General features: G+C 40.5%; 1 protein-coding gene across 1 annotated transcript; it reads left to right on the forward strand.

Moving 5' to 3' along the window:
• Positions 1 to 52: 52 nt before the first annotated feature.
• Positions 53 to 12,898, forward strand: LOC115042258 (rho GDP-dissociation inhibitor 1-like). Its single transcript, XM_029500362.1, has 6 exons — positions 53 to 160; positions 3,820 to 4,008; positions 7,098 to 7,181; positions 9,593 to 9,669; positions 10,134 to 10,197; positions 10,889 to 12,898. Exons 2-6 carry the CDS (start codon positions 3,822 to 3,824, stop codon positions 11,086 to 11,088), a joined length of 612 nt encoding a protein of 203 aa, XP_029356222.1. The 5' UTR covers positions 53 to 160; positions 3,820 to 3,821; the 3' UTR covers positions 11,089 to 12,898.
• Positions 12,899 to 13,693: the final 795 nt, after the last annotated feature.

Genomic DNA, 13,693 nt, shown 5'->3' on the forward strand with positions numbered 1-13,693 from the left:
GCACGTCAGCTGCGTGCGCGGACCCGTTTCCGGGGAACGTCGCGCGGGCAGCGCACGGGGCGGCGCCGTCCCGTTGTTCGCCATACTTGCACAGGAGCGCAGAGCAGCGAACGCACTTACCGCAGCGGCACCTGAAATCACTACTGCGTTTAATTTAAAGGTGAGTCTCCCAGATCCGCTGGCGAGCCATAACACAAGTAATGCAGCGGCTCTAACCGGCGCACGTCGCTCAATGGCTTTCGGTGCTCCCCTTTGTCCCCGTCAGCTGATGATAACTTGTCAGGCTAACGTTAGCCGCTGACTCGGGTTAGCTTGGCTGAATTGTTCCCAGAGAACCAGCTAGCCACTTGTCTCTCTCTCTCCCCCTCTCCTCAGTCCCACCCTGTGGGAGAGGGTGGCTGCCAGGATTAGTTCAGTGCCATTGTTTCTCAGCGATCCTTTTCATCGCCAACACAACTTTTGCAGCTAGCAGTGTAGTGTCGCTACCTTGGCGTGCTGTCAAAAGCAATGTGTTCGCCGGTTTTACTGAAAAGATGCCAGCCCACAATGGTAGCCTGATTGCCCCCCCCCCCATTCATGACTGAGTAATATCGCCATGGTTAGCCCCCCAGACAGCATGATTTGAACCGAGACACTTTTGAACGTTACATAACTCAATATTTTCAAGAGGTCAAAATCTTAAGCGCTTTTTTTTTATCGGCAAAGCGATTTCTGGATGATGTGATTTATGACATTTATTTGCCAGCAAATATATATATATATATATATATATATGTAGCTTACACACCATCACAATGGGGAAACATAAATCGTCAGTGATTGTTGACATATTTTTTGTATTATCCTGTGAACTTGGTAGTTAATCATGAGACACTGGGCCAATATGGCTGTTGTCCTGCAGTTTGTTAACGTTTAATACTAAAATAGATTAATCAGAAGTCCTGATGGTAGGTACACTTGGGTTAGTCAGTTTCCGGCCTTTATGCTTCCTCTGTCTGAATTTGAACTTTTTGGCTTTCTTGTCTGTACAGTGAGTAGTTTGTTTTTTTTTTGGCCTGAGGCTGCTCCTTTCCAGCTGGGTGGGGTAGGCCTGTCATACTGAATTCCAGTAGAACCATGACGTGAATTAATTTTGCTGTTTTCTGCGACGGTTCTTGAAGCCTCTGTTATGAATTTTGCTCAGCTTCTTTTGTCTTGTCCCTTTGAACGTCTGGCAACTGTGAAAATAGAGAACACATGATCAGTTACAAAAGAATGACCAAGATGAGCGTGAGCAAGTGCTATGCCAAAATAAACACAATAAAGCATAAAACTCTCAGTAACAATACATTTATCTACTACATGTGTACAGAAAGCTTTTTTTATCCAAAGTGGAGGGAAAGTAATGGTTTAATACCAACAGCAGCATAATGCATTCATCAAGTCACTGAAGCCCGTGCCACAAACACTAACACCATTATTTCAAACAGCATTGATCAAAAATTTGGCTGAAGGATTTCCACATAAAAGAAGTGTTCAATTAAAAGGCACCTGCTGATTTTTTTTGTTATGTGACTGATCTGCTGCTGGATAGAGGTTGAATGATATTTGAAATTACATTTTTAATAACCACAGCTACCAGAGAGCCAACATTTTTATTGTTGTTTTCTTTGTTTTTCTTTGTTGGCCAGAAAACATCTTGCATCTTGTCTTTTTTATAAGCTTCAATCCAATGTTAGCATTAGAAGCATTTTACCTTGCAGTCTTGCCAAATGTTTCAGTCATTGTTGCATTAAGGAGTTAGAGTACACCCTCTGAGGAGAGCTAGCTCTTCATGGCCAATTGAATGCATCGCCGACACAGTGTTACAAAGTGATGAGACTGTATAATTAGAGCAAGGCTATCTGGTTAGCATGCAAGATTCTTTCGAGGAAAAAATAGAATGAAAAAATCAAGCAAAACACAAAAAAAGTGTTTTCCACTGATGGAGACCTCATTTGGCAATTAAGGCAATTAAACTGTGCAGCTGTAGTCTGGTACGTAAGCTAATGTCAGTGTTAACCTGTGCTTCCAGGTGGGGTTAAACTTAAGCATTTTCTAGATACTAAACTCTAAATTAGTCACTTGTTCAGGTATGAGGATTTATCTGTGAAACTTTGAAAATAGGTGCTAATTTTAAGTTTTTGGCCCCTGCCCAGGCATGCTGTGACTTTGCACTACAAGATTGTCAGTCAGCAGAGTTCATTCCTTTACCACTAAAATACACTCAGCTGCTAGTTTGGGCAGGTCAGGCAAAACACCAAGAAAAATGTATGCTCATGCTCACTGACTTTAAACCAGATGTGTGAATCTGTATGTGATCTCTGCAGGTTTTAAAATGGTGGACCACCATGTGTTAACAGGATTATTATTGTTGACTATGAGCCTTAGGTACAGTCGGATGACTTTGAATTATTCACAGTTATTTTTGTCTCACTTGCAGTGGTCTTTAATAGTGGCAGTTTAATTTAAGATGTATAGTTAGTGGTGCACACCTTTCAGGCTTTAAAACCTTCTCGATCACTTAGCCACAATTTACTCCACATTATCTTTGAGGCTGATAGCAGAAATTGTTCTGTGGTATGTGTCTTTGTGTTATATCAAATGGGTATTAATGCATAGTTAGTGGTTGAGATCTGTTGAGTGCAATGAAGGTGAAATTGCAGTAATGTTTAATTATGCAGGCAATAACATCAAATGCCATGTTGCCCATCACAGGTGACTAAAATCCTTGGTAATTTGTCATATAACCTCCTTTTGGTTTATGTTGGTTTTTTCTTGTGAACATGCTATTATTATAATAATAATATTAATATCAATATTACCAGTAGTAGTATTAGAAGTTAAGTTTACAATTAATGAGATTCTCACATTTAAATAGTTGTGAGTCTATTTATTCTTAAAAGGAAACAATCCATCAACTATCAAAACAGATATGGATTTGTTCTGTAATGATCAACTCGTCCTTTCATGGACTTTCAGGTGAATGTCAGACTATTTATTTCAGACCAAGAGGAAAACTGCATATTTAGCAGTAAAGTGAATGATCACATTCACGTTTAAGAAATTAAATATCATTTATCAATATCACTTGAATACTAATGGAACTCAAATGCATGGAAACAAATCACAATGATTCAGTGCTAGACTTCAGGCTGCATTGCTCCGTGGGTTCCAGGGATCTGGCATAAACACTGCTCTTCCTGCTTTTGTTACACACTATATCTCTGCAGAGAAATTCTTTCCACTAACATCCTTACTTGACCCCACCACAGGGAAATACAGAGTCAACAAGCAAGCCAATTTGCTGTCGGTTAACCCCTTTCCTTTGCCTTAATTTAAAATTTACTTTCTGTTTTCTCTAACCCAAATAACGTCTGGGTCTTTGAGGCACAACATCACCCCGGGTTAGGCTCTGTTTCATGTGATGCATGATGCTTCAGTCATGACTCCTGGTGGTGATGTTATTTCAGAGAAATACGTCCAGATGATATCACACAGCAGCATTTAGGTCATTGACAGTAACTTAAAGAAAAATGCCATGCTGCGGCTGTGGCTGCGTTATCAGCACAAGCTCACAGAGCAGCTACAGACCCAGCGGGCTGGATACTCTCCATCAGCATTCCACTCTGGCATTATTGTTGTAATCTTTCCCCCAAAAGGCAAATATCGATTGCAAATGCAAGAAGATTTTCCTGTTTTTTATTCTCCTAATCGTTTTTGTACCTGCTAGAATTTCTTACACATTTACCCTTAATATGGACTGTTTTTCTTCCCTTGCACCACCCAATATGTCTCCAGACATGGCTGAGGATGAGGTGACTCCGGAGCAGCTAGCAGCCATTGCCGCCGAAAACGAGGAGCCAGAGCCGGTGAACTACAAGCCACCAGCCCAGAAGTCTGTGAAAGAGATCCATGAGCTGGATAAGGATGATGAGAGCTTGCGCAAATATAAGGAAGCTCTGCTTGGCTCTGGGGTTGCTGAGACTGGTAAATGCAGCGAGCATGTGTGTGTATGAAGGAGAGAATGTAAGAAACATGAAATTAATAGTGGTTAAATGGGATAGTTGACCTTTAAGTGAGCAGTGGGCTTAAATTTTAGGAATGCCATTTATTTTACTCCATACAGGGTGAATTTGCTTTGTAATATAACATGAGTACTACATAGACAGGTTTAATAGATACATTCTATCACTGAGAAAAACAACGGTTGAATGCTGAAGCATCTCTATATTGGAGTCACATTCACTTTCTTGTGTTATTCCCATACTGTGGTCACGGATACATATAATAAAACAGCTGTGTTTACAGTATGAATCTGGGTGTAATGTAGGTGTAGCCTGTAGGGGAAATGGATCAGGAACTAATAAAAGAATTCAGCACAAAGCTGGAAACAGCAAACTTGTTTATTTTTTTTTAATTCATTCTAAATTAATCTACAGGCTTATATTTTTTGTTGCGCATCTAAATTGTATTCAATCAGACGCGTTTGCTCAGACCATAAACTGTATCTCGTTTTCACGTGAACAGAAGCAGATAAATTGCATCCGGTTGCCTTTTGTATCAATCATTTTGAGGCAGGCCAACCTCTAAATAAACTGGCCCAGGAAATGTATCAGTTTACTTCATAATTATTGAGACAATAGTCATTGCCTCCAAAAGTCATGATTACATTAAAAGTAGCATTAGATTTATTGCTACTTGATGCAAATGCAGCCACTTACCTCCCAGCTGTCCTGTGTCAACAACTTGCTGTTTATTTATGACTTTTAATGCCTTTATTTTAATTAGAAGGGGCAGAGAGATCAACTGGGAGAGAGAGAGAGAGAGAGGAATCACCCGCAGCACTGGTCCTGGGCTGTAATCGAACCTGGGACACTGCGTTAACATGTCATATGTGTAAACCACTGAACAATCCAGCAAATTGTTGATTTTTAATGGAAATCCAGTTCCCATAGGACATAAATCCGGCCCAGGATAAACCTGGAGAACTATTGACACTGAAAATGATGGTAGCATCTCCCACAACCTCCTTGTACCTCCTTTTTACTTAAATTTAGAGACTTCCTTGTGGCAGAAGATTTATACTGCGTGTTTAATGCCAACAGAAATTATGTTAATTGGCCACATCTCAGGGGGAGACGATTGATATTAGGATTAGGCAAAATCAAAGGGCACAGTCTTTTCCTTTCCCTCCCTTCAGTGTCTTAGCACACTGTTAATCATGTAAGTAACAATTAAATCACACTTCTTGCAATTTGAAAATTTCATTCTTTCCAGCTGTGACCTTAATTTAGACACTAATAATTTTTCTTTTTGAGTTGTAGGTGATGGTTGTGAGGGTGGTTCATTGTTTGCCATAGGCTTTGTATCCCAGTAGATACTTTTGATTTGTAAGATTTTCACATCATGCCATAGACTCGATCAGGCATCGTGAGGGAGTTGTGTGTCGTCAGACTACATACATTCATCGTAAAGAAGGCACTTCCAACCAATATGAGCATTAACATTTTAACTTTTGTTTTCCTTCTGTCACTTTTGTCACTTCTTTCCTTCTACGGACATAAATGTACTAATAATTAAGCGAGGGTCCAATCGAAAAAGCTTCTCTCTTTCTGATATTGAGTCAGGTAGCAGAAATTCAGAGGAAAAATTCTAACTTCTCAAATCTTAGTAATTTAATGATTGCAAGAAGTAGATAAATGGCTCTAAAGCCGGTGTTAGCTATTTAAAGTACCCAGTTTATCCCACAGTCCAGTGTTGTCTCATATGTTGAACAGCTTTACATGAGTATAAAGATAAAATGTTCTAAAACTGATGTCTAATTAATTCAGAGGCTTCCTAATTACAGCTGACATGTTCTGATTTCAGCTCCTTTGAGCACATTTGCGTAGCTCCTTGTTAGAAAGCAGCCAACTTGTTCAGGTTTCTATTAAATTTTTGGAGTCTGGACTAAATTGTCTTTATGCGTATAAATAAGTGGCTACAAATAACTATATCCCTCCAGGATTTCGCAGTCTTTTTGTGAATGTTGCAGCCTACGATGACCAAATTTGCAGCAGTTTTTTTCAAAAAGTTGCAATGTTTTGAAGCTTGTTTTTTTTTTTTTTTTTTTTTTTTTTTCAATAAAATTGCATTACCTTGTGATTTACAAATAAAAGTTTTGTGTTCTCTGTAACCTTAGCCCCAAAACGTGCACAATTTCAACAATTCTAACGAAATATGCTTAAAATGCATTTTGAAAACAAGTGCAAAGAACAATTTTTCAACAATGACAGCAAATTACTTTTATTTACTGAACAGCAAAGTCAACTATGACATTCCCAACTTTGGTCAACTCTCAAATTAATAATTTCAACTCGTTTCAACACTCGTTAACTCGAGTGCGCAAACACGCACACACACACACACACACCATTTTAAAAGCACACAAAATAAAGGGTGACTAGACATCCCTGACTTGAGCAACTTGTCCACAGTAAAAGCTGTCGCTGAAAATGTCCCCGATTTGAACGGGGGACAAAGAAAAAGTGCAGACTCAAATTTAGAGTAGCCAGTGGAGCTAACATGCTGATGTTACTATCAGAAAGCATTTGCTACAAACTGCAATACGTTTTTGTTGTTGCCTCTTTATTTATTTATTTGTTTGTTTGTTTGTTTTATTTATTTGCACCAGAAGTGACCGTGAGAGGTTGGAACTCTAACTTGGTCTGGCCCTACCACTTTTGAAACGTCTTATTGGCTTCTCTTTCTTTCTTTTTTTTGTTTTTCATTTGTATTGTCATGCGGAGGCGGGCTAACCCGATTGGTCAAATCTGCAGTAATGTTGCAGTGATGATAAAAACTGATAAAACTGCAGGGGCGCCCGAATGACTGCTGTATGTTAATTCTCCACACAACCACGCGTTTTGTGCCACTTTGCTGTTATGATTTCGGTTGTTAATAGAAATTTCCATAAAATGGTTCTGGGATTTATATCAGTCCTATTAACCAACTCCAGCAGTCTCTACAAGATACAAATTCCATGTCAGGGAAAGGGGATCTTAATTCAATGACATGTTTCTTTGATCCTGTCCCAGATCCCACTGCTCCCAATGTCCAGGTGACCCGAATGTCTCTGATCTGTGAAAATGCCCCAAATCCTCTGGTCCTGGACCTGCAAGGTGAGTCGCAGTCAGACTGTAATATGCAGCAGAAATAGAGATTAACTAGCATATTTAGTTGAATATTTGCCTTCTGAAAAAGAAAAAAACCTTGAAAATATGTTAAGAGGATGCTTCACTGTCTGTCACCAGATAATGGTGACAGTGAAATTGACAAAAGCACACTTCACTTTCTTTCTTTTTTTGACACTGAAGTGTTACTTGTATCTTCCTCTGCAGTCTGCCCCGTTTCAAAGCAGACTATATTTGTCGTAGTCAAATATAGCTTCTCTGTCAACCCTAGAACGGGGTTTTTCTTTTCATTTTTGAATCTGTGCTGAGCCTGCCGTAAATCATACATAATTCACTGATTCCCTACAGACATTCAGGAAGGCTATTCATAAACAGCATTTTTCCAGTTTGACTGATTTTCCCAGTGACATTGGTGAAGTTAAGACCACTGTCCCCAGAGCATCTCACAGCCCAGGTGTCCTAGATTTGATTTGATCCAGAACATTCTGTCCTGTGTCTCACTTCCTATGCATCACTCACTGATTCTCCTACTTTCTTAGCTAAAAATACTTTCTGCACATGTAGCAAATGCAATTTCAACGACTTTCATAGTCTTTGACCAGATTGTTGCTTTTACTCATCTAAAAAGCAAAAAGAACACTACACCCTTATTTACTTCTTTTTAGATATTGCTTTTATTGCGATGATTGAATTGATGTTGTTTCTTTTTAACTTTGAAGTTAGCTGCAATATTTTAGCCATTTTAGCCAATATTTTAGTTGAGTCCAAAGTAAAATTGCCACCTGTAGGCAGAGAGGAGCAGTGCATGGCCTCCTCCGTCCAGAGGAGAGGAAAGACTCCACACTGCTCACCAGCTGATTATGAGTGAGAGCACCTGCCTGCAGCAGGATCACAACAGAGCAGGAAAGACTGTTCAGCTGGGTCAAACCAATGACAAAACTGCTGGTTTTCAACCCAACAATTCCTCCAATGAGCAAATAAAATTTGAGTTGTCCCGTCTGCTACTTTATGGCTGACATGCCATTTTTAAGTTTTGGCAGAAGCTGGACAGATAAAATGCACAAGAACTTGATAGTATCCAAACATCAGTAGCATGAATTAACGTCACGTCAGCTTTAATATTGAGAGGAGTTGTGGTCCAAAATCTGAAGGGAGACTGGTCACATGTTTTGTAGTTGTGTAGTTTCAATCTGCATAGATCTGAAAATTCAACCCATATGGTTCATTTGCAATCAGAGTAGCAGCTCAGGAGCGCAGCTTTCTGGGGGATGAAACTAAAACTGGAACTAGGTTCCTGCTGTTGAAATGCAGATAAAGTGTCCCAGTATTACCCAGGATTTGTTTCAGCTGCTTACTTAAATTAAAAACACATGGAAAGTTTTAGTTGTGTCCCAGTTTCATTTAGGGTCACTGTGGTTAAATCACATACCATGTTGTATTAAATGGATCCCAGAATATTTAGCAAAAACACAAGGAAATAGAATTTTTGGTCCATTTGAAAATTTGAATAGCATTTGATTTATTTTATTCATTGTCCCTTTTTTATAATGCATCATTGTATTTTTGGGAAAGTGTTTTACAGGAAAAGCCTTTCTGAGGATGAGTCACGCAAATGTAGTCACTCAGTTAGACCAGTTCCAGGAAAAAAATCAATGCAGCCTCTGTATTAAAAACCAACCTGATGTTGGATTATTATGAAGATCAGGCTAAGAGACAGGAATAATAGGAAACAAACATTCTTCAGTATCAAACTAGGCTGAAGCAGCTTTTACCCAGGGGCTGTTCGACTCCATTTAGTGCTGAGCTAAGTGTTGTAGGCTCTTTCTTGGCTTATAATAACAGACGCTTCCTGACCTGTTTACGAATTTCCTCCCATGTGCAAACATGCAAATAACAATAATCCACGTTGGAAGTCATTCTTTGATGTCCATTGAGTCCATGGGTGCATCACTAATGTGCACACATATCTGTACCAGTTCGCTTACATGTAAACGATTCAATGGAATTTTAGAAATTTTTATAAAAATGGAGACGCACTGTATGTGCATGAGCTTGCAGCAGCAGGTGTTTGTTGGGAAATCATGTTCCATTAAAGCACTTTGTGCTTCCTAATGATGATGATGAAGATGGATTGAGAGCTTTGAATTGTATTCACCAAAGGGACTTGGATTGCTGCTTAATCTGAATTAATTCATTCAAGACTCGAGCCTAGATGAAGTAAAGACACTTGGAAACATCTGGAAAATGTAGACAAGTCATCCTTCCCCTGAAAACCTCTCCATGAATACAGAATATTGGCTTGGCATAGCAGGATGCTTTCATTGGTAACAGAATAATAGCAACTAACTAGTAACAAAATACTGATGATTATGCTTTTTTCCCTTTTTGGTTTCTAACAGGTGACCTGGAAGAGTTTAAAAAGCAGGCTTTTGTTCTTAAGGAGGGAGTGGAATACAAAATAAAGATCAGCTTTAAGGTGAGAGCTGCTGTGGATAGGATGCTGCTACACATTTAGCAATAACACACAACACTTTGTCATTTTTTAAATAAAGCTGCATCTGGTGGAAGCAGAATTAGAGGGATTACTGTCATGTCATCAAAGTTAAGCATTAATAGTGGAGCAGAAAGCCTAAATTTAATTTCTGCTGAGTCTGAGCAGTTGTCACAAAAAGGATCAAAATCATCACGAGCTTTAGGTTAGAATGTCTATAAATCTTAAATTTAAAAGATCTTAATCTCATGTGTTGGTGGTTTCCTTCAGTTCTGCTCCAGACAGAGATTAAATGAGGAGGAGAAGAATTGAAGAGAAAATTCTGTATTTATTTTGTAATTTCTCAACATAAGAGACAGATTAAATGAAACATGTTAAACATTTTATGTTTAATGTCTTCACCTGGTTATTACCAAAATAATGTGGGTTTGTCTCTCCTGTCTCTCCAGGTGAACAAGGAAATAGTTTCAGGTCTGAAGTATGTGCAGCAGACATACAGGAAAGGAATGAAGAGTGAGTGAACACGTTATCTTGAGATTTTTGGGACTCTTTCTTCTGGAACTTAATATGTATTACTTACAAAACACAACCCACTGTGTTTCCTGTGAATGTATCACTTACCAAATGCCTACTTAAATGTTGACCATGGAGAAAATCTTTGTGGTGAACCACTCCCCGAACAAAACCCTAACTTTAACCCATGTAACAGATTATGTCGATGGCCAAAACGCAAAACTTCCTATCTGCAGAGTTTTCTGACTGACAGATTTCACTATGGATGAACAGAAGAAGGAGGGATGCTCATACTCCGTCTGTCGGCCTGTTAAAAAGCGCAGATATAGAGGGGAAGCTTGTGTCAATCAAATCCTATTAACTGTTGCTGTTGTGTCCATGGCTGGTGATGACAATGACTCAACACTGACTCAGAACAGTCAGCATTGTCTTTGGGTCTGATGTCTATACAGAGAGACACCCGTCTTATACCCAGAACAGACAGACGCTCAATTATCAAATCGCCATTGCAGAACATGAAACAGCTTAACAACGTTGCTACAAATGTCAGCAGCAGTCAGTTGAAATGCTAATGAAAGAAACAAGACTTAAAAAAAATGTGGTTTTCATCTCACCTCAAAAAATGTTGGTGAACCTGAACACCTGCTCTTAGTTGTTCAGTTCCTCACTGTCTCCTTTTGTTGATCAACAGTTGATAAGTCGGACTACATGGTGGGCAGCTACGGGCCGCGTCCCAATGAATACGACTTCCTGACCACAATGGAAGAGACTCCTAAGGGCGTCCTGGCCCGTGGCAACTACATGATCAAATCCAAGTTTACCGACGATGACAAGCATGACCACCTGTCCTGGGAGTGGAACCTCAACATCAAGAAAGACTGGAAAGACTAAAAGAGGCCTTTGTGTTTGGGGACGGAGGATGAGGGAGTCAAATCCCTCAGCTCTCATACATCCCCCAGCCGCTCCCCTCATCCCCACCCAATGTCCACCATTTCTGCCTTGTTTGTTTGTTTGTTTGTTTGTTTTTTACTCTGTTGTGCATTTCATGCTCTCATGCCTTAGTTTCTGCCTCACTGTCTTAACAAATCAACGCCTCTCTCAACTCTCTATCAGCATCAGTAGCAGCAGCAGTAGCAGCCCCCCCATCTCGTCAGTCCGTCCACCATCTCAGCTCCTGCTCCTCATTTCACTGGTTCACCAACCAGCCATCTCCATTCACCCACTCACCCCCACTGAGCTGTGCCATGTAGCACCTTACTTCCTCCCCACTCCTCACACCTCCAGCCCCTTTTCTTTTTGTTTGGTCCCGTTTTGCTGCTTGAAGAGATTAACCCCGCCTTCCACCTTTCCAGAATGGTGTCTTCCTCTCTCAGTATCAAGTACATGTGGAAAAGCAACTGTACAATCAACTTTGGTTTGCCTTTTTTATATAATTGTATCAATGGTTGTGTAATGTGACTGTATTCACATCACTGGTAATCAGCTGTTGTGTTCATAGCGGGCCCCACCACATCCATCTGTGCCCCCCCCCCCCCCCCCCCCCTCGCCACATTCAGCATTCCTTTGCTTGCCTACTTGCTTGCTGTCTTTTGATATAATTACCAGTACCTGCCTTGTAAAACTTCTTCATTCAGAGCCGCTCTTCAGCACCCCCCCCCCTTCCCAAAAGGTATTCACCCACACCCCCCTATAAATGGGGGGCTGGGGCCAAAGTGAACAAGGGAGTAAGAAAATAAAATGGGTGAAAAGAAGAAAGGAAAAAAGCTGCCTTATATATCATCCAATGTCTAAACGTATCCATGCCTGTTTAGCATGCCTTTTGTGTATGAGCAGCACTTTCTATCAAGTAGTCTGTACATCAAGGGCTTACTCTCGCTACCACCTCATCTGTAGCCCTGTTGTAGTGGAGACTGTTTGTACAGGTTACTCAGATACAGCTTCGCACACACCCACTGCCCCCCCCCCCTCAAATAAACAATCCACGTAAGTGGAGGGGACTGAATGTTTCAAATTGGAGAAAAGAAACCAGACCTAGGGAAATCAGTATTGGCACTCTTGTTCCTTTTAGCCATGAGGCCTTAGCACGAACTCTGATCAAACATTACTAATGAAGTCTTTTTTCATTTTATTTCCCTTTTGCCTTAATGTACATCATCACCCCCTCCCCTCCAACCCCGCTCCTTCAGATAGCTTCATAACTCTTAGTCCATAGTCAGGAGGGTCCAGGTGTGGAGTAGTAGCTGAGAAAGCACAGAAGGAGGCTGAGCCAGGCACCGTCTGCTGCTGCCAGAGACCTTGGCGGTGTCTGAGCTCACCCACAGACAGAGGGACAACTGACCGGGCTTTCAGTCTTCCTACCCAGATAGAGACCTCAGTGACACGAAGGGTCAGGTGACACTAACACACTAACAGTAACGTGCTCAATATTTTAAGTAAGAATGAGGAGAGCAAAAAAAAAAATAAAACAACCATGTACAAACACAACTGACCGGTGACATTAAATTGAAATCGACTTGTACTGTACCAGAACATGTGGATGTAAAACTTCTTTGTTTCTTCTGATAATGATATGTATTCCTGCTCCATACATTCCTTCACATTGTACAGTTTCTATGAAAACGCTGGCATGCTGGTGGGGTTGTATATTCTATCCTCATTTGTGATTGCTCTTCTCGGTCAATAAAGATTTTGCTCAACTTGGCCTCTAACATGATGTTTTGGAGTAGAACCTCTCACACCTGAACAAAACTGTGTGCTCTTAACATCATATTTCATTGCACCACCACCAGATTTTAAAAACCAATAATTTGCAATAATTTTTTATTAGTTTCGGATGGTCAGATCGGAGATAAGAGGAGTGTGAGCTTTAAGAGGACACCAAAGACAAAAAAGATCTGGAGCCTATTTTACCCAGAATGCATTCAGCCACCAAAGGTTTTTTGGAGAGACCCATTTGAATGATGCACCCTGGAGCCATCTTTCTCACTCCACCTTCACAGATGTGACGGATGGTGGCGTGACAGCGTTGGAGGTGAGTGGTCACATTCCCAATGTATGTAACAGAGCCACAAACAGTTGTGCAAGACCAGTCACGTCCTGAGCACAAAATGAAGACACACCCCCTCTGTGCCTAATGATCCGAGTCTGCACGCCCCCTTCTCAATGTGTATAAACAGGCTCCACCCACAAGTAGTTTCCCTTTATGGAACTAAAGCCAGCAACAATATCTGAGAGTTAAAAAAGAAGGATAAATAGCTTTGATATACGCTGTGCTGAGTGGACATCTTAGTGGAACCATCTACAGGTTAGCGCTCTCTGGTGGACCGACTCTGGAACAGTGTCAGCTGTTTGTAGATGATATCAAAAACATTGTTGGGATTCCTGTACTTGCTGTTATTCAGTGCACATATTTCCCAATATGCTCGATCTTCAACAAGGTAATACTGACAATTACACTGACTGCGATCTAATGTCAACACCATGGTTTTCTTTTCTC

Source organism: Echeneis naucrates, chromosome 1 (genome assembly GCF_900963305.1).
Source record: "Echeneis naucrates chromosome 1, fEcheNa1.1, whole genome shotgun sequence".
Taxonomy (NCBI): Eukaryota; Metazoa; Chordata; class Actinopteri; order Carangiformes; family Echeneidae; genus Echeneis; species Echeneis naucrates.